At 37.0% G+C, this 20,910-nt stretch overlaps 1 protein-coding gene and 1 long non-coding RNA gene across 2 annotated transcripts in view; one reads left to right on the top strand and one right to left on the bottom strand.

Annotated features, from left to right (window-relative positions):
* Positions 1–14,762, bottom strand: part of Bruce (BIR repeat containing ubiquitin-conjugating enzyme) — a 34,705-nt gene extending 19,943 nt beyond the window's left edge. Inside the window, exons 1-16 of the mRNA XM_026635216.2 lie at positions 14,528–14,762; positions 14,111–14,295; positions 11,293–11,421; positions 10,978–11,213; positions 10,164–10,365; positions 9,151–9,388; positions 6,184–8,908; positions 5,472–5,926; positions 5,024–5,208; positions 4,748–4,882; positions 4,363–4,512; positions 3,915–4,073; positions 3,610–3,758; positions 2,995–3,343; positions 2,708–2,904; positions 73–291 (exon numbers count right to left, since the gene is read on the bottom strand). Coding sequence (XP_026491001.2) covers positions 73–291; positions 2,708–2,904; positions 2,995–3,343; positions 3,610–3,758; positions 3,915–4,073; positions 4,363–4,512; positions 4,748–4,882; positions 5,024–5,208; positions 5,472–5,926; positions 6,184–8,908; positions 9,151–9,388; positions 10,164–10,365; positions 10,978–11,213; positions 11,293–11,421; positions 14,111–14,295; positions 14,528–14,705 — 5,891 coding nt within the window. The 5' untranslated portion in view covers positions 14,706–14,762. The remainder of the gene's footprint in view (positions 1–72; positions 292–2,707; positions 2,905–2,994; positions 3,344–3,609; positions 3,759–3,914; positions 4,074–4,362; positions 4,513–4,747; positions 4,883–5,023; positions 5,209–5,471; positions 5,927–6,183; positions 8,909–9,150; positions 9,389–10,163; positions 10,366–10,977; positions 11,214–11,292; positions 11,422–14,110; positions 14,296–14,527) is intronic.
* A 4,473-nt stretch (positions 14,763–19,235) lies between these two features.
* Positions 19,236–20,555, top strand: LOC113397066 (uncharacterized). The gene is made up of 2 exons (XR_010309438.1): positions 19,236–19,379; positions 20,023–20,555. It is a non-coding gene; the product is annotated as an uncharacterized LOC113397066 (long non-coding RNA).
* Positions 20,556–20,910: the final 355 nt, after the last annotated feature.

Raw genomic sequence — 20,910 nt, 5'->3', positions numbered from 1 at the left:
TTTATAATTGCTTTTAACAAATAGAATACTTCTTCTTAAAAAGTTACCAATATCTGAATTAGCAAAACTTACCGGTTATTTCTCTGCGTGGGCGGTGGCGTGGTAGCGGCGACGGCGGCGTCTAGTACGGAGGCGATAGCGGTCAGCAGCGCCGCCAAAAGCGCCGGCTGAGGTCGCGACCCACGCAGCAGCTCCAGTGTACGCGAGCATAACGCGTGTGTCACACCACCGCCGTTGTTGCCGTGCGCATACATACTCTTTCGAGCCATGTACATCACTGCCACTAGACATCTGCGAAATAAAAAAAACTTTAAATAGTTTATCAGAGATTTGATTATTTAAATCAGTGATTCCCAAAGTGGTCCAGGTGGACCCCCAGGGTTCCACGGGAGACTTGCTGGGGGTCTACGTAGGCGTGAATAAAAAATGGGGGTCCATAAAATGTTAATGGAGGTCCACGAAAATTTATCTGCTTTTGATAGTAAAGAGCAAAAATGTAAGCATAGTTTTTATAAGGACCTACCAACATTGTTTTAAGTACCTAACTAAGCAGATAATATTTTAATAAGGCAAGCGACTGTTACTTGTCCAAACTTGCGTATTCGATATTACGTACAATTTCGTGTACAGACTTGCAAAGCGCTATCAGCCCGACAAAGCTTAATGCTTGTTCAGACATGAACTTGATCACCACTATAAATACTTGATGCCAAAGGCAAACTCATTTATTTGTTTCCGGAATTTTGAAAAAAAAGGTGTGAGAAAATTTATATCAGTGTTTGCTAGTGCCGTAAGTAGTAAGTACGTACCTTTTTTTTGTTATAGTACTCAAGTATTTTGTTTACGTGTACTAGTCGGTTGATCACAACTGTTTGTATAGATAGGCAACTTAGTAACTTACAGATATTTTAATTGTCCTCTTTCGATTTTAAGACAAACACAGCACGTTATATTCTATTGTTTTTTCACGAGAGCACTACCTCTCTAAAAAGTCCGAATTTAATTTTGTAATTTTTCTTGCAAAATAACTACTAATTTTATAAAACAGTAATTTCACAATCATTTTAAATTGATTTTGAAGTAACTATTTTATCAAAACTATTCCTTTTCGGAAAGAGCGAGCGGTGCGCGGGCTACGGGAAAAGGGCAGGGCTTGAGCTTCGATGCCAGTTTGTCACGTTTTAACAATGAAGCCGCAGACAAAAAAATACGCAAATACATGGAGTGCGTGAACTCATTGATTTGATGAAATGTTAGTTATCGTTTTTATGGACAATTTTGGGATTTCGACTTTTATTTTTTCACACACAAATATGATCAGTATTCGATACTAAGTACACCAATTTTTATTTGTACTATTAAAAATTAGTGGTAAATTAGGTACTTTAAAATTGATACCGTTTTGTGAAAAGGTCTGTATTTGTCTTAGCGGTTTATTAGTTGGTCCCTTTACAAGCTGTAATTCTATTTCCGCGTCATGACAAAGGCTGCGGTGTGATACCTATATTCAGAAAAAATCTTGGTTATTAAAACATTTTTTTTTTACAGGTAAGGTAACTGACACGAAACATGGCTACAGCAAAGAAAAAATGTCGACAATATAGTGTCGATTATTTGAAATATGGTTTTGTTCCATCAGTGGCTGACAAACAATTGCCCGTGTGCCTATTATGCAACGAAGTTTTGAGCAATGACTATGAAACCATCAAAGCTCGAAGATCATCTAAAAAGGTGTCATACTGATAAAATAGGTATCAATTTCATTTACAAACATGATTTCAATGGCAACAGACGGAGCTTCTGCAATGGTCGGGCGATATCGTGGGTTTATAAGTCATCTCAAAAAATTATACCAGGACTTACAGCTATTAATTGCGTAATCCACCGACAACATCTTGTGGAAAAACATTTAAGTGACAGGTTGAACCAATCTCTTCATTTTGTAATAAAAGCTGTCAACAAAATCAGAAGCAATGCATTGAATACGCGTTTATTTGCTCAATTGTGCGACGAAAATGATGAAGACTTCCCACGACTGCTCTTACATACTGAAGTACACTGGTTGTCGAAAGGTGCATGCTTAACGAGATTTTACTCTGTTTTCGATTCCGTATTAGAGATCCAGATTTAAAAGGAAACTTGATCAAATTTAAAGCAGACATTGCGTATTTGACAGATTTGTTTAAAAAATTTAATGATATTAACTTGCAGTTACAAGGTGACAGCCTGAATTTAATAAAAACAAAGGGGATAATTTCGGCTTTTCTTGGGAAATTGAAAAGCGGTGCGATTTACGGTTATTGCTCACAAAAATAAAGCCAAACATTAATCGTTTGCTGACACTCCATCAAATACATCCTTCCCATTAATTGAAATTATGACCTGAACCTTTATTACCTTATTATTTTTTTCTTGTAATTCTATTCTTTTAATAAATAAAGTGTTATAAAATGTACCATTTTTCGTTTTTATTTTACCTATCGGAATATAGGGACAGAAGTCAGAAGCGACACAATTTTTATTTTTGGTGACTTTAAGAATGTGGTAGAAATGTAGCAGCTGGGGGTCCACCGAAACCAGTAAAATTTTGAAAGTGGTCCTCGAGAAAAATAAGTTTGGGAACTACCGATTTAAACGAACGAAAAGAAAAGTCTCTTAAGTATTTCTAAGAAAAAATAACATTATGGATAAGCTCGCAAGGCCGCACCTATCCAGCGGATGCGGCGGCGAGTCCCGGTGTGCGAAGGCGGTGGCCAGCGAGTCGGCCAGCAGGGCGCCCCACCAGCGCCACGCGCCGCACACGCGCGCCAGCAGCGCCGCCGTGCCCGCCGCGCACGCGCCGCCGCTCTCCCACGCCAGCGGCGCCACGGCGCGGCACCACTCGCCGCTCACTGCGCCGTATTGCTGCAATACCAACATCGTTGTTACATAAAAATCGAATTCACTACATACGTGATTGTTAAACAAAATATAAATTATGAAAATGTATCTTACCACATCACTCATTTGGAAAAGGAAGTACAATAGCAAGTCGATGATATTCTCTATGATTACTCGAAGCTTATCAGTTGCGGCCCTTTCTAATAGCATTTCTGACGAAACGACCCCCTTTTTGATTGCCTCCAAAACTTTATTGTTGAACTCAGGTGTATTCTGTAATCGTTTCAATATATTGGTGCAGTTGTGAAGTTGCTGCTGCAGTTCCATACATTCTTGGTAAGCGGCGATCACTTTCGGATCAGACTCATTAGGTTGGTTGAGGTAAGCCATCATGTGAGCCGCGTTACCGTTATAAAGGTCCAAGTATGGATTAAGTAAATCCATCAGCTTACCAGTGGCCAATCTAAAAAAAAAAAAACATTTAATTTCAAAATATACATAAAAATTACAACATTTCTGAAAAAAGTCTGTATTATAAAATGTGAAAATGGATTAAATTTGCTCTGTAACGATCTAAATACATATTACAGTAGTTATTATATATATTATAAGTAATCATTTAATTTTCATATTAAGACATTTTAAAAGTAAAGTCTCTAAAGTTGAAACTAGCTCTTGCTAATTGATTGTAAATAGCGGTCACCAACAAAATGTTTAAGCATTTCTTACCTAAATCGACAAGACAAATCTTCGTAGAGCGCCTTGAGCGCATTGATGGACGCTTGCACATTAGCAAATTCCGCGATTTCTCCGTAAAACCAGCCTAAAGGAATTTTGCATTTCATGGCCGACATGCCATACCGCCCTATTGTTGTTATCTGTTGAGATAATTATTGATTTATGCATTTATTCTGTATTATAATATTTTAAAAGTGAACTATTATTTGTTAACAAAATAAAAGATAACATGTCAATCATATATATGAGAAAATTTTGGTATATGCCAATATATATTACATATAAATAGAGTAAACCTTCATATAGCGGCAGAGCGGCGGCGGCTGTATATCGGTGAGCACGAGGTGCTTGGTAGCGATGTCAGTAGCAAAGGCGAGTTTCACGCAATCGGTTTCTTCGCCCACCGACCAAATATCGATGCACAGCGTCACCAGGTCAGAACAACTTGGGATAATCTGTTAATTATTAATAGTTAATTAACCTTCTATACGGGATAGCCTATAGACAATGGCTTGATGTACGTAGACAATGCCTCCCTTGCGCATATAATATAATTTCCAGCAGAAGTACTGAAATACCGACCCACACGGACTGGTCTACCGTGTAATTTTCGCAAGCAAATTAATGGAGATAGTCAAAAGTAGCTTCATCATGTGTAGGGTTGTCAAGCGTCCGGTTTTAGCCATATACTGCTTTAACATTCATATCATTCAAATCAAAATCAAAGTTGGGTGCGGTAGTTACCAGGTCGGTAAGGCGCACGAGGTGGCCGAAGTCGAACACGATGTAGCGCCGCGCGCCCGAGTGCATGCGCTCCACCACCAGCGTGTGCTGCGGCGCGCGCGTCACCAGCGTGGCCCACGGCACGCCGCACTGTGCGCACGACGACCCGTCCTGCACGGAAACATCAACATCAAAATATATTTTTTTTATTTTCTTAAAAAATCCCATTATGTTAATTTCATAAAACAGAAGGTAATGTGGGGAAACAATTTTATAACTGGTATAATAATAATATTATATATGTATTTTATTTAATTTTCATATTTGTCGTAACATTTCGAGATATTAAACTTAGGAAACGTCAATGTTTACTGAGTTTTAGTTTATTTAAATCAAATTACATTACCTTAAACAATTTTTCATCGGTATATTCTTGTTTGTCTTGTGGATCGCACTCCATCAAAGAACTCTCGACGTCGTCTAAAGAGTCTGGGTCCTGAGAGAATTGTTTCATTTGACCCTCCTTGACCACGGTCCAGAGCTGAAATTGTAAGATAATATAAATAAACAACCTTTTCCTCGTGCAGAGCCGTGCTCTTCTCCAAAAATATATCATAATGATACCAAAATATTTCTCTTCAAATCTCCGAAAACAAAAATCACGTTAGCAATACAATCTGACCTGATGCGGGTCGGCCGAGTGCGCGCCCACGACGGCGGGCGGCGGGCGCGCGGCCGCCGTCTCCAGCTTGGTGCCGTCGGACGCCAGGTGGCACGACACGTGCAGCGGCGTGGCCTCGCCCAGCCCCGCGCCCGCCGCCTCCAACCCGCCCGCGCCGCTCCACGCGCCGCCGTTCTTGCCGCCCTCTGAGACACACGAGGCGTCATTCATATTTAATCTAATTGGATCGTCCTTTGGTTAGATAAAATTATGTTTTTATAGTAACTAATTGTGCAATTAACACAAAGGGAAGAAACTCTATACTTGATTCAAGTCAAAGTTAACCATACTACCGTTACGTATAATAAGTAGTGCTTACGTAAGTAATATTTAGTTAATAATGAAGGTAGCACCAACTGAAAACGCCACTGTACAAAAAGTATTGTCAAAAATAACGAGACGGTGGTACCTGTATCGGGAGGCAAATTGAGCAGATCCTTGAGGTGGTAGTGGTGCGGCTGTGCGGACTGCGCGGGCTGGCCGGTGCCGGGTGGCGCGTCGGCGGCCGACGTCCACGGCGAAGCGTGCGCCGCGCCGGCGCCCCGACACAGCTCGGGCACCTCCGCGCCGAAGCGCCGCAGCTCCAGCGGCAGGCCGTACAGGCCGAACCTGGCGCGCAGCAGGTGGTGGTAGGGGTCGGCGCGGGCGCGCAGACAGCGCGCGGCGCGCTCCAGCAGCGCCACGGCGTTGGCCACGAGCCCCGGCGCGAAGGCGCGCGACGTGCAGTGCTGCGCGAGCGCCATGAGCCACTTGAGCGCGCCCGGGGACTCGCAGGCGCCCACGAGCGGGATGCAAGCTATGACGCTGCTCATTAGCGTCTGCTCGAATATCGACTTCCAAGGTTTCGGTAGCTCCTTCACTCCCCTGTTCGCAGGAAAATAGACGCTCGTGATTAAGAATTACATCCGCAGCATAATTAGTAATCAATATTTCTATGGGCCGTCAACGGTTTGCTTAGCTGAGCCAAATTAACTATTAAAACTGTATCTTGTTCCCTGAGACGTATATTCGATATAATGTAAGATATAGAAATTAGTGTAGATATTGATTTCGAAAAAAGATATTACTTTTAAATATAGGGGAATGTCACAAAAGTTAAGCTCAACAATATTAACACTTACTCGCTTGTGATCAGCATGATTTTGACACACTTTTTCGCAAAGCTTCTGTTCCCGCACAAAATGCTGTTTTTGATTAAACTATCCGTGTGTTTCTCGATGACAGCTATACATTCCAACTGCTGCGTCTCAATCGGACTCTGGACTTCCTTGTCTTTGGCCTTTTCGGACTTTGCGAATCGCATACGCTGAAGCCGAATCGAGATCACCCAATTAATGAGATCCAGGGCAATTTTTCGTTTATCTATATCTGCTTTACTCACAGCTATTTCGCAGAGTGAATTCAAGAAGCTGTTAGACTCTAGCATCGCTATCCTCTGCTGCCTCTCCAGTGGTATGTCAGTATGAGGACAAGAACGAACTGTTATAGATATTTGATGGAGCCAATCGCAACCAATAAAGCTAGACTTCTTCGATGTACTTTCACCTGATTTTATAGGACCCTTAGCCATATCTTTAGCAGGATCAAATAAAGTTTTAATGTGGATCAAGAACGTTCTTCCTCTTGCTCGATACAGACGAGGACTTGTTAGTATCAGCGTACCAGACTGTTGTGTCGTATCTAGTCCTGAAGATAGAAAGAGTGGCCCTGCAAGAATCTCAGCGTTATGCGCCTGCAGATATTCCTCACTGTTAATAGGGTTCTCGAGATTAGACATATCTGCGTCTACAGGTGGAAACCATACAGGTGAATCCGACCTTTGGCCAAAAGACGCGTCCTTTTTGTAACCGATTCCGTGCAAGTTTTGTTTCAATAGCGTCACTTGTATTATTGGCAAGTTGATAGAGCTCGCCGAATGTAACGTGAAGCTGAACTCAATGTGCGCTAACGATACACTGTAAGGCAATGTCAATTCTAAGACGTGTTCGTCCCACGTCGAGGATGTATTCTGAAGACGCCATGACCTATTGTTCTGATGTTCGGAGCGGGACCTTTGAGCAGGTGACAGCTCACACCAGAACCCTGGTACTACAGCACTGTATGGAACAGTAGTGTTCATACCGTAAAATCCTGTGAGAGACATAAGTGTTTCCAAATCAGTCATATCTAGCTCAGGTTTATTTGCTATAATCACTGGCGGAGACGCTGGACCGGAAACGTCGTCTCGCGGCGCTTTCGACAGCATGTCAAAGTCTAAATTTGCCAACTCATCTTCGTTTCCGTCACTACCAGAATCTTTCTCGCCATTGTTTAATGCATAAAAATAAATAACGCCATGTTTTGTCGAGAGACTGAGGCGTTCAACGGAAGCACAATATACGACTGACGTAAACTGACCCTTAGGTACTTTTTTCTCAGTGAGTATGTTGAAGTCAGGTAAGCCGTAGAGTCTCAAATCACCGTCAAGACCGACCACGGCGATGGAATACTGATCATGTTTGTCAGCCGGCAAGAGACAAAGATCAACAGGACTTTCATTGAAAGGTAGTTCTTTAAATGATACAGGATTATCTTCTAATGTAAAAATAGAGGTCTTATTATTGATTTTATAAAGAATAAAATAAGCTTTAATGTCTGATTTGTCAGTCTTATCTTGTTGGTCGGAAACCTCGTCAACGTCCATCTTAGAGTCACTATCGCAGTCCGTTTCCTCTTCGCCTTTGACTTTAACGGGATCGATACTGGATACGATTACTAATAAATGTTCTTTATCTTCTGTTGGCAACAGATGAGTAACTTTACAATCTTCTCTTTGATTCAATTTGGATGGAAGACTTAAGCACTGAACAGCTATTCCCTGCGTCACTGCCTCTTCTTGAGGTGGATCACTATCAAACCCGTCATTGTTACTATGACTAACGACCGTTTGAGCCCCGACCTTGACTTCTCCGAAATTCATCACTTTAACTTTTTCCGTCCCCTCTCCACCGTCATACCATTTCAAATCTGATATCTCCAAGGGTCCATTTCCAGTCATGTTTAGGTATTGAGTTATTGGATCTCCATGAACAGCATCTGTCTGGTCAACGATTTTAGTACCCACAGATTCCAAATGTCCACTTTTCCAACTTTTAAGTTGTGAAATTTTGCTTACGACGTCCTTGACACTAGCTTGCCCTGATTCCGGTATCTCAGGTAAGAGGGCTGTTGGCGGAGGCGGAGGTAATACTTTGTAATGTTTATTAAAATTAATTTTCTTCGGCTCCCATATCTTACAATCTTCTTTACTGGATGACGCGTTCAAATTTATTATATTACTTATTTGTTCATCTATACATTTTAAGCTGTTCGTGAACTGTGATGGAAGTTCTGTGTCCTCATCTGAATACTGAAGGCAAAGATCGTCATAATCTGATCTTGTTACTAGGCAGACTTTCTTACTACCCCCCGGTTTTGAATTGCCGCTACTATTTGACGTGTGAACTACTGTTGTTATTGATCCAGCTAGGGAGCTGTGAATGTCATATGTTAACAAGAATAACATTTTATTTGTAGACGCTAGGTTACTCTTCGCCTCGTTCTCGTCATTCATGGCCTGAATACTTTCTTTGGACCGATCCGGAGCTCCTGAATCGAAGAGTGCTTTACTCGAGTCCTCCTTGATAGGTTGGTTCGTGGGTGTGGTATTTGTTCGCGTGATCGTGACTGCACAGATTAAAGATGGCTTAGCTTTATTGGTAGTTGCCTCTTTCTCTGTGCTTTCTGTGTTTTGTGCTTGAGGGTAAACCTCCTGTTGTGAAGTCATCCCAACGAACGCCATAGCCGTAAGTTCAATGCCGTAGTTGGCTAAAACAAATGAAAAAAAATTTTAAAACGTCAGACATAATTCATAACTTAAATACGATTTAAAAAAACTATCCATACATCAGTATAAAGTTTTTCAAAGCAAGTTTCAAGCTATTAGAATTTTCTGTGAACATATTTAAGTTAAGTATGGTCTGAATAAAATTTAATAATATAAGACAAAAACCAAAGATTAGACACGGAAAAAAGAATCCTATAAATAAAATAATATAAAAGTTACTTACAAGTGTCCTTTTCTAAACTCGCTGACCACACTTTATTGCAATCTGTGGTCAAGATGCCACTGAAGATGGAGTCATATGGCGAGAGGTGAATGAACTTGACAAGTTTGAGACCGCAGTCGAATTTCCAAACATTAACTTTGCCTTCCACTGTTCCCGTTGCTATTAAATCGCCTGTGTTTCCTTTTGAGACAATACGGACGTTAGGGCATGGAACGGCACAGGCTGTTGCATTTGTGATCTACACAAAAAAAAAACAACAAATATTTGTTAAATTAATAATACTGTTTCTAGCTACCACTGCTTCCACAAATCAATTCCCAATAACATTATAAAGGACACTCAAAGGGACCTGGATTTATTTAGACCCAAATGAAAATGATTTATGAAACGCGCAGGAAAAAAATAAAAATATAGATTTTACACCTCTCACAGTACATAACGAATGAATGCAGCGTTCAACTTTTAAAAAAACCTCTCGCAATATTGATAAATTGACTTAGAAACTTGAAAAAGTCCTAATAAAACTTACATCAACACTACATAAAATAACACATTGTATCCTAAATAAAATAGTTAAATCATTTATTCGTAATAAAAATATGGATCAGCCGCATTAACTAACTTAAAACCGCTATACGGGAAACAGAATAAAATATTAAAGTACTATACTTGTCACGATTTAACACAAAAATCATTAAAGAAGAAAAACTTAAGTATAGAATATTACATGCCTTTAAATAAATCACACAGTAACGTTGAATATTATAATACTTGGGTATAAACTAAATAAAACTTTATTATTAAAAGTGAGAGGTTCCTCCAAAGTAAAAACGGCCAAGCTATTTTAAATTAATATCATCGAGCATTCAAGCTTCTCATAATAATAGCGAACCAGTCCTCCAGCAATACCAATTATTCGGAGCTCGTTAATCCAACAAAACTGCACTGCCCACGAATACGGAGGGCTGTACCTGAAGATCTGATCATTAATAAAATAAAATATTCCGACTCACCGATATCGGCACGTTGTGCGTGTACTCGCCGCGGACGAAGGGGCAGTTCGGCGAATGTCGCTCGTGCTCCACCCACGGCTCGTCCGACTTCTCCCAGCACACGAGGCACACCATGCACGTGAAGCACATGGCGCGGTCGTCGCCGCTGGGGGACGGCTGGTGGTAGAAGCCCGCCTGCGCCATCCGTGCCGGTAGTGCCCATCTATATTTAATACAGGTTAAATTATGGTCTTACTCGAGCAAGCCTGTGAATGACTGACTGACTTAAATAAAATATGAAATACAATTATCTTTTTTTTTCAAAATTAATTTTAGTTTTATGATTATAAAGTTTATTATAAAAAGTCTGAAGAGGTTCAAATTGATGATAATTTGCCTATGATGTCGGTTTGAACCATTTCAGCTACGGTAGCCAATACCAAGGGAGACCGAAACTACGCAGGACATATTAGAGAGCATAGGTGTGCGTGCAAACACGGGCGCACCCTCTATTTCCTCATTCTCATAATTCTATGTGACGGCAAATTGGACAATACCGGAAAAAGTTCAAGCGCAGGACCAATGACTTCTAAACCCTGGGAATACTGAGAATTTTTCAACTGAAAAACACAAAACCTTTCATCAGCCCGGGTTGGGGTGTTTCATCCCTGGACCTTGAGATCTGTGACCTAATATCTAGCCACTAGATTAACAAAGCAGACATTTTGCATTTAACCGTAAAAAACAAGAATTATTTAAGAATCACAACACATGTGATTCACTTGTATTATGTAGAAATAAATACAAAAAATTAAAAATAATACAGAATACAAACTTGTAGTCCATATGTGGCCACCTCTTAAAGGTCTCCTTCCTTTCGGCCTCAGAGTACATCAAGGCCCTAGACTCTTCATCTCTTGTACATGGCATGAGCTCATTAGCCCGTTGGCCCACAGCAGATGCAATAGCGAGTGCTGGTACTCGCCTGCTTAGCCCTTTCAATTCTTGGACCACACCAAACATTACCAGACGTAGAGTTGATTGTGAAAGAGTCATTGTGACTGTGCTCCACTGCAATCATATTAATATTTAGTACTATGTAAAAGACAGATATATTTTTAAAAAGTTTTAAATAAATTTTATAATATACTTTTTGAGCTTTGACGCCTTTTCTAACTGGTTTTGAGTCTAGTGCATTTTTGAGTTCCTTTATAAAATCTGTTAATCCCTCGATGGAATGTGCGTCCAGGCTTTGAACACACTGGTAGAGGAGTACAGCCTGCAATTAATAGCATATACTTTTAACATTTAAATGTGATTGGATCACCATGTTATGTGTTACAAATAAGAAATGATCTCAATAGGCCTATTCACAACATACACAACATCACAACTTCAAGTCTTGGAAAACACCAATCACTCATAGTGTCTATCATTTGTGTTTATAATTTCATGTTCAGCTATCAATGTAAACAAAATAGGAATCAGGACACATGCATTAAAATTCTGACACAACCATATTGACTAACTCTCCATATCAAACAATACTTTTCTCAAGTAGTTAACTCTTACACACATATGTATCGTCATATTGCAATAATAAATTTGCATAAATTTCAGTATTTACTGTTTTCATTAAGCATATTCATGTAATAATCAAATACAATTTAATTAACAATAACAAAATCCAAGCTCTATTATAATCTACATGATCAATTAGAGCCCCCGCAGACCAACGACTTCTTATCGGCCGATAGTTTGGTCGTTTGCTTAATCAGTACGCAGATGTAAGCAAGTGCGCACACTACGACGATTTGGTATCGGCCGATAAACAAGTTTGATGGGCTTCCCGATTCAATTCAAACTAATTTATCGGCAAACTATCGGCCGACTGTACAATCAGTATTGGCTCCCTACCACACGCGCACACACGACGATTTTTCAGTCGGCCGACTAAGCCGATAGTTCACTTCGCTCCGAGCTTTGACAGCGAATGGTCGACCGCGGCGAGTGTTTTGCAAAATGGCGTCGCCCAATTCTCAATCACTTATTGCGGAATCTTCGATATTAACTTTGATCGAGGAAGTCGAACAACGCCCTGCACTTTATAAAAAAAACCTCAAATGGTACTGTGACATAAACGTAAAGAAAAAACTGTGGGAGGAAGTTTGTGAAGCTGTTGTTCCTGATTGGAATGAACTTAGTGCCCAAGATAAAACCACCCAATACTCTCGGGCTCTCTTTTTAATTTTCCTCCTCCGGTGTATAAGAGCAATAATAACAATTCTATGCATAATAATAAAATATATTAATTTTCATTGTGCGGTACGATGAGACCACTGTTTTCAACAGTTGGTTAGAAACTAGGAAATAGTTAAAGAATAGTCGGCCGACTGTTGGATGCACATGATTGGCGCACTCATCACCGATTGAACTGTTTAATTGGCTCGGTGAGCGTACTAGCAGGCCAACCCGACCAAACTATCAGCCGATATAAAGTCGGTGGCCTGCGCGGGCTCTTAAGTTGACTTTAAATAATGTAAAGCTGAAACAAATTAAATAAAAACTATCAAACACATTAAAAATAACATTTTGTTAAAATACCCACTTAATTTATACTAAAGTTTAAAATATTTTTAACACTAAAAATGCATGTAATATTTATAGTATTGTTACTAAAACATAACTAGAAAATTTCTATCAGTATTTAAAACGGGATATGTTTCATGTTTTTTATTTTTATTTGGTGGAGCTCGATATTTCGACATAATCTACGAATGTCTTGTTCACGAGACTTGTTCTCGTGAAATAAAATATCCCGTTGTAAATACTGATAGTAATAAAAAAAAAAATAACCATGTTAATTTAAAATCTTATAACTAGAAAATGTCATGTAATACAATTAAAACTGAAGTTTATTGTAGTGCTCCTTAAAAACTATACATATAGGCATATAATTTCTCACAATTCACAATATTAGAGTTAAGTTATAAAAACAGTAATTAACATAATAAAGAATATTTATTGTTAAATTTCACCAAAATCAATTGTAAACTTAAGTTATAATTGCTATGCATTAAGAGATCATCAAATAAATAAAATAATATGAATTAGTTTCTAAAATATTTTTTTAAATAGATAATCAACATATTTCCTCTTCAGCAATAGCAATAAATTTATTCAATACAGACATAATTTGAAAATATATAATAAAACTATATTTGGTCCAAGATTAATTGTAGACATACAGTTTTGAATTAGCTCTGGGAATAGCAGTTCAGAAAGAGCTGATAGACATACAGTCTTCACTCAAATATTTTAAATTAGTAAAATTTTATATATATTTTGAAATAATAATCTTTTGTCGCATCCTTGAATATAAATCAAATTCATGTTTAAAAACTCCTTTCATAAGCTCCATTTGAAGTTCTTAAGTAATGATTTAAACAATACATGGGCACAGGCTGTTTGCAATATACTATACTAGAGTTGATATAAGCACATAAAAAAAATTGCAAATGTATAATTATTCGAATGCTAACAGTCATATTCTGTGTTTAAAGTCTAAGATGTAATTAAAATATACAATATCTATTACAACTTATTTCAAATATTAACATCTTAGAACCTTTAACATTTAGTTTTATGACAAAATTCTCATTTATTGTCTCCCATTTATGTAAATGCAAATAATAATTTGTGTAACAAGCAATCTTGTTCTTTGATGCTCGCATTGCTAAAATGATTGATCACAATTTCATTTTAATATTTGTAGAATTACTGCAAAGCACTACAGTTAAATATTAACATAGAATTTTTATCCAATGTTAAAATATTTTATAAATAAGATTAATTAAATGATTCACTTTTAAACATTGAATGGAATTTATAGGATATGTACTAACTACCTAAAAATTAAGACAATTTTTTTGTAATTTAAGCATCTTTAAAATAAATGGAGTACCAACCTCAGATAAGACAAGTTCAATTTTGACATGGCTATCAGGCTGAGAAGAAAACAGGGGTCGTTGTAAGGCGGTGTGGAGGAGTAACACACCATTGTAGTCGGTCCTGGCGCCGATCCCACTACTGTCCCAGACGAAAACCCTGTCGGCTCCTGAGGCGTATTCCACACCCAAAATTCCCCCATCGTCTAAAAACATAACGAAAATACGTTAGTCCACCGATAGCCGGTGTTTTGCGATAAGCAACAATCCAATATAATCAGAATTGTTTACTGAGAGCTGTCAAAGTAAGACAATGTAGGGCACGGATAATTAAGGTAGACCGAGCACAAAACCCTATACATCTGTTTCTTATGGAATACTAGTATTTAAAAACAGCAATTGAGAAATTGTATTACAGAAAAAATATTGAAAGCTTACCCGCTGATAGACAAGAGGATTGAAGAATCACACCAGAGTTAACATCCAAAACGTGTACACGGCCTTCATCAGTCGTCACTATTATTATGTTTAAATTACTGTGATACGTCAATGAAGTAACAGGAAAGATCATACGTATATAACCATCTTCTCGTAATATCAAAGAATCATCGCCCATCGTGGCCGTGAACACATCTGTCTATTCTACGTAAACGCCATTTGTAATTATATTTTTTTTATGTCAGATATTTTACACAAAGTGGCCAGACTTAAAATTTGTATTAAACGTTATGGCTACCATAAACAATTATTTTATTATACATTTGAATATTTTTTGAATCTAAAAATAAATCTTGAAAATAAAAAAAAATATGTGAGAGACAAAAGCTATTTTTAAGTTTTATTAAATTATATTACATCTATTAATTTAGCAAGAAAATTAGCTTTGCGAAGTTGGAAACTAGGTGTTATTAGTTTACCTTTCCTCCTCGTTTGTATACAATGATCGTCAATGTTTCGAAAAGATTTATATTAATGTGAATATATATAGGTAATATCATTGTAAACATATTGTAAAGCAACTGTAAGTATATCCACTATCAAAAAATCCCGAAGAGAGTCTCGAATTCCAAAAAATTATAAATAGACCTAACAACTCTATTTTGCAGAATGAAAACAGTTTCGATATCTTTAGGTTTACCCCAAAGCAAAATGCCGTAAGACATAATACTCTGAAAGTATCCAAAGTATACTAAATTGACCAATGCCAACATCAGCCAGTTGTCTAATTTTTCTAACCGCATAGGCTGACGAGCTGAGTCTCCCTATTAGGGACGATATATGAGGATTTCACTGAAGTTTTGGGTGTAGAGTGATTCTTAGAAACACTGTAGTGTCTGTAACATTTAGATCACTATGGCTAAAGTTAACTGAAATTTTACTTTCTTACATTCAGTAAAGCAAACGGTATGCATTTAGGTTTTTAAGCATTTAGAACTAAATTATTTTTTATATAAATCGTCATAGTTAGATTATTTCCTGCAAAGTTTAAATCACAAATACTTACCTTTAAGTGAATTAGTATAACTACAGACAAAAGGAACATAATATTTTAGTTTCCAAGGATGGTGGCGCATTAGCCATCTAAGGAGTGGTTAACATTTTTACGGTACCAATATCTATGGGCAGTAGTGACCACTTACCAACAGGTGGACCATTTACCAGTCTGTTTGTAGTCAAGCCATCACATATTTTGACCAAAGTATAGGGTTTGTAGCTACAATTGTAGTCTTAAGTTACCTAACTTAAGACATTAATTCACGCAGAACGCTATACGCAATGATGAGAGTTAGAGAGTCTTAGGTTAGGGCGTGTAGAGTTAGTAGCTTGGCTCTCCATAAGATCTGATAACTTTTTCACAGTGTGAGCAATATGTACTCGTCTTAACGCTATTTTACAGAAAAATGTTTTTGGTGAGATGTAAATAACACAAAATAATACATCAATTCTAATAGCAATGATGGTACGAATGAGGAGTTTGCTATATATAGAAGACAGGGCTGATGATATATTATGTACATATGTATATTATATCTCACATATATAAATTGCACATTATATATTAACTACTTTTTTTATTTATTTATTCACATAATAATTAATGTCATTTTATTATATTTATACATATTTCTAGCTGAAATCGCGCGAAATTTATAAAACACAAATTTCCTAGCCCCGTTTTACCCCCTGAGGGATGAAGAGAGACTGAAAGAGTCCAGTCCACCTCCTTTTTCAAGTCCAGCCATTACTCAATTTAGTAAACGTAAGTAGAGTAAACCTACAATCCTAAATAAGTACAATCTTTTAATTGTATACTATGTATCTGTGAAGTACGTCCTCTGAAAGTTAAGTATCTGTCAGTCCCTAGCTACGATAATGACTCTGAGTGATCGTATCGGAGCAGAAGTTATGGAATGATAAATTTCGCCATAATATTCAATTCATATCTTGTGAATAAAAGTAGTTCTAGATAACAAAGGAATAAAATTAAAAGGAAAAATAATAACTAATAACTATAACGATATCATAATATCCTGATGCCACATTTTGACCACAGCAGCATTACTCAAATGCGAGTACGCCGTTGACTTGTGCACTGTAATCAGTGCAAGTATGTTTTAAAGGGCTGTTTCCAGTTTAAAGCAAAAACTCCTTATATTATTTCAGTATATAGTTTAATGACCGACACGCTATAAATAGTGTTTTAATATTGTTATATTTTGTACATGGGTTCAAGACCTTTTAAAGCGAACGCTGTCAAAACTTTCATAACAACAATAAATAAAAATGTAGTTCTCCGAAACAGCTCAATGAATTCAATAACAATCTGTATTAGATATATAACTCACATAACCATATTGATTTAAAAAAAAAAAAAACAATTTACAATAACTATAACTACTCTAGTTACATTTTCACAAAGTAAATAATCTTTATCAAAATAAATAAATAAAAGTACTTTTTGCGTTAAGCCCGAAGAAAACATACAAAAAACAACCTGTTAGTATAAAACAATATATTAGTATAATATCCTATATTTCTACTATTATCTATGGCCTTCAAGAAAATTCATACTTATATGTTATGCTATGCTTTTAACCGAAAAAAATATGTATAGAAAATTGATTTATTTTATCTGTATTCTATATTGTTTCTTAATCCAGTGTAACTAAAGAAATCGTTTACAGTAGAACTATATCTAATAAAAAAATATACAAGTTTGTCTACTAAATAAACTTTGTATCGATGATGATATAGAGATACAAATCAAGTGAGACTAGCTTACTGCACAGGATCTAACATTTTAGTGCACAGGTAAGTGCACAAACGCAACGGTTTCGCTCTTACCTCAGTCTCATAATCTTTTAGGACGGCAAATCTGACATGACCGGAGAGTTAAGCGGATTGTGAAGCTGTAACTTTACACACAAAAAGCGATAAAGTTTTTACTTCTGTAAATATAGTCTAATTTTCATAAATGTAATGTTGTAGATATAATGAAGAACTGAGTACGTAAGATTTTATTATAATAATATGTTGAGTAGGTACGATATAAGTTATTAGCATCTAAATATCTTTATTGTGGACTTTTTATGTAATAGGTAGGTTGCATAAGTACTTGGGCCACCTGAAAATGGTCACCAGCACCCATAAGCGCTGTAAAAAATAATGCCCATTCCTTACATCATACCAATGCGCCATCAACCTTGGGAGCTAAGATGTTATGTCCCTTGTACCCGCAGTTATACTGCATCACTTATCCTTTAAACCGGAATAGAACAATATTAAGTATTACTGTTTGGCGGTAGAATATCTGATAAGTGGTTTGTACATAACCAATGTGACTGTATTTTTTAAAATTAAACTACAGTTTAGTTTAATTACAAAAAAATAAAAACGTATACAATTAGATTATAGTGTACTAAATCTAATGAGACCTAATTGTATCATTTCGTAGAAGTTTAGGGGTTGAAAATTTTTAAAAAGGAAATGTCGGTGTTTACCAACATGTATTGCAACTGTCTCTATCGCATGATAGGGGTCGGGGCAAGAGGTGTGAAACAGATAGTATATTTGAAAGTACCCACTTGTGCCGAGTATCGGCACTTCTGAAACCGCAAGGTACTGCACCAGTCACAAGAGGATGTTTTTGAGTATAGGTCGTTCTCAATGTTATTGTCTTATTTATATACTAATTTCAGTATCCACTAACTATTATTATAGAGTCCACCGGCATAGACTCATACTGGCAAATATATAAACTCTGCGGTCCTCCAAATCCTCGGGGTTCTCAGGGTACAGATCACTTATGGCGGGAGGAGAAGGTGTGCATAGCGCAGACGTCTTCTCCCCGGTCTTCTTCGGTAAAGCAAGTCAGCAGCACTGTTCTCATGCTTCTGCTCCGCTGCCTCTTTCTGCGACATGACATTTTCCTCTGACCATCTCCTTCTAGCAACTCTCGTTGCCGATCATAGCGTTTATCACGCTCGGTAGCGAGAGGTCTCTGCCTACACTGGCCGCCAGGGAATGAGGCTGAGGCCCCCATGCGGCACACTCATCAGCGTGTGACGAGCCGTGTCCGAAGGCTCGCCGTACTCGTGGCAGCAGGGTGTCACCTACCGCCTCGCTATCCAGTGCAGATACCTACCGAAGCAACCGGTAAGTACCTGCGAAACCAATAGGTACCTACTCAATGACAAGAGAAGCCAAATAAATATTTTATGCATCAGGTAAATTTAACCGAATATTATTGAATATCAAAAAAGTATTTTTTTTATAATTCTATGATTGTACCTCCCGCCGAACTACAATGATAGCCTATTAAATAGATACTATTTTTACTAATTGCTATAACCCTAACATATTAATTATCATATTTTGTGTGAAATCCTTGTGAAATGACTATATCCTATTTTTATTTTATACTATTGTACATATCAATTCCTTTTATGGTGGTGTGAAAGTCGTAAAAAGTAATTAGTAAATTACTTACGTAGATGTACCCAAATAGACCAAATCATACCCTGACCAATTTGCTGTATTAAGTTTATATGCCTACGAAATTTATATTATTTTTATCGCATTAATGAATATTGGTATTTTTTATTTGTGCATAAATATCCATCTATATAAGTCGTAGATCTTTCAATTATTTTTTATTCTTTGAACGGGCATTGACCGAATAACGCTATATATTGCATCTTGCACATAATATTTTAATATGAGGGTCTTTATTGCATTGATTCAATGTTTACTCATTCATTGTTGTTTGGGGAATAATAACAACAGAAGGGTAAGCAATGTAAAAGTAAATATAGTTAGTATAGTTTGAAATAAACTACTTAGTTTATCTCAAAAACATTATCATATTGATCGTATAAAAATGAATTGTATCAAGTTTTGGTAGACATGTCACGCACGAAATCATCGAAATCACGATCGGTGCATCCCATGACTCCGAGAACCGTCGCCTTCCCAAGAACAATTCGAATTAAAATATTTTTGAGAATAGATTGAATATGACGCATAATAATTAGTCACCACAGCCTTTCCGATATCGGTACACAGATGCTAGTGTTTCAGCTGAAAAGACCACTTGTTTATAGTAGGTAACCCACCCAATAACACGACGGATCCATATGTCAGTCACCTCCTCGCACTCTGGGGTTGCTTGGTACTCTTCGTAGTTATTACCAGAAATGGTAAATTTTGGATGTGGCAAGCCAGTGGCTGTGTAAAATAACAGCTTTTATATATCCCACAACTTATCGAAGGCCTCCTTTCCCTTTGAATTTTATTAATATCAACTTATTCATTGTTGTTATATTTAATTATGAATTTAAAATAAAAATAAAAAGTTATTATTACATAAACATCGCAAACATTGATGAACGGAAGATTTTATAATACGATTGTTCTATTATATATAATTTCAGGAACATTCTGTAGGCGGCGATACTGAACAGGATCCGCTAAAATCTAATTACAAAGTAATGTCTGAAAAATCACTGAAGAAGTATTTAGAAACCAATGGATCTCATCGGCTTTATAAGGTGTGGAAAGTACAGAGGGTAAGGACCCAAGTTGTTGCTGGATTGATAACAAAACTAAATTTCCTTGCCGCAGCGACAAATTGTATTGTCGATAAACAAATGAAACCAGTGAATCCCCCATGTGTCATAAATTATCCAGTCGAATTGTTAGAGTGTTATTCAGAAATATATGAAGTACCTTGGAAACACATCAAAGACATAAAACCAACATGCTATCCTTTGAACTACAGAGGTTGACCCGTATACAACTGCTGCCCATAACTCAGTATTGTTATTTCATTTCTCTCATAGAATAGAAACAACACTTTCCAAAATTAATTTACGATAGTATATGTTATCACTACTTAAAGCGATTATATCTTATTCGCTTATATTTTGCTCATTCTTGGTGATTTAAATAAACAAATTCTAATTTATCGACTGAAATATTTATTGACAATACCTATCCAGCTTTTTTTGGTAACGCTATGGTATTGGCGTATCTGTACATGTAGAATATTTAAAAAATATTCACTTAAATATTTATTTTACATTGTTTATTTTTGATTAATAAGATACCTAAAACTGGATTTGTTGCATATTTAATGTTGACAATGATATAATGATAGGTACCTATTTTGTTAATGTTACAATTTTACAGTAATTGATAAAAATGTTCAAACAAAACAAAGCAATAAAATTTTATAAAAGGGCGTACTTCCAGGGCGTACGCCCTGTTCTACGATCATACTATATGGCTGAATTGTTCCTCGTTAAAGTTCTAAAAAACTG

This window comes from Vanessa tameamea, chromosome 19, assembly GCF_037043105.1.
Source record: "Vanessa tameamea isolate UH-Manoa-2023 chromosome 19, ilVanTame1 primary haplotype, whole genome shotgun sequence".
NCBI classification, from domain to species: domain Eukaryota; kingdom Metazoa; phylum Arthropoda; class Insecta; order Lepidoptera; family Nymphalidae; genus Vanessa; species Vanessa tameamea.
This window is presented reverse-complemented; position numbering and strand designations above follow the sequence as displayed.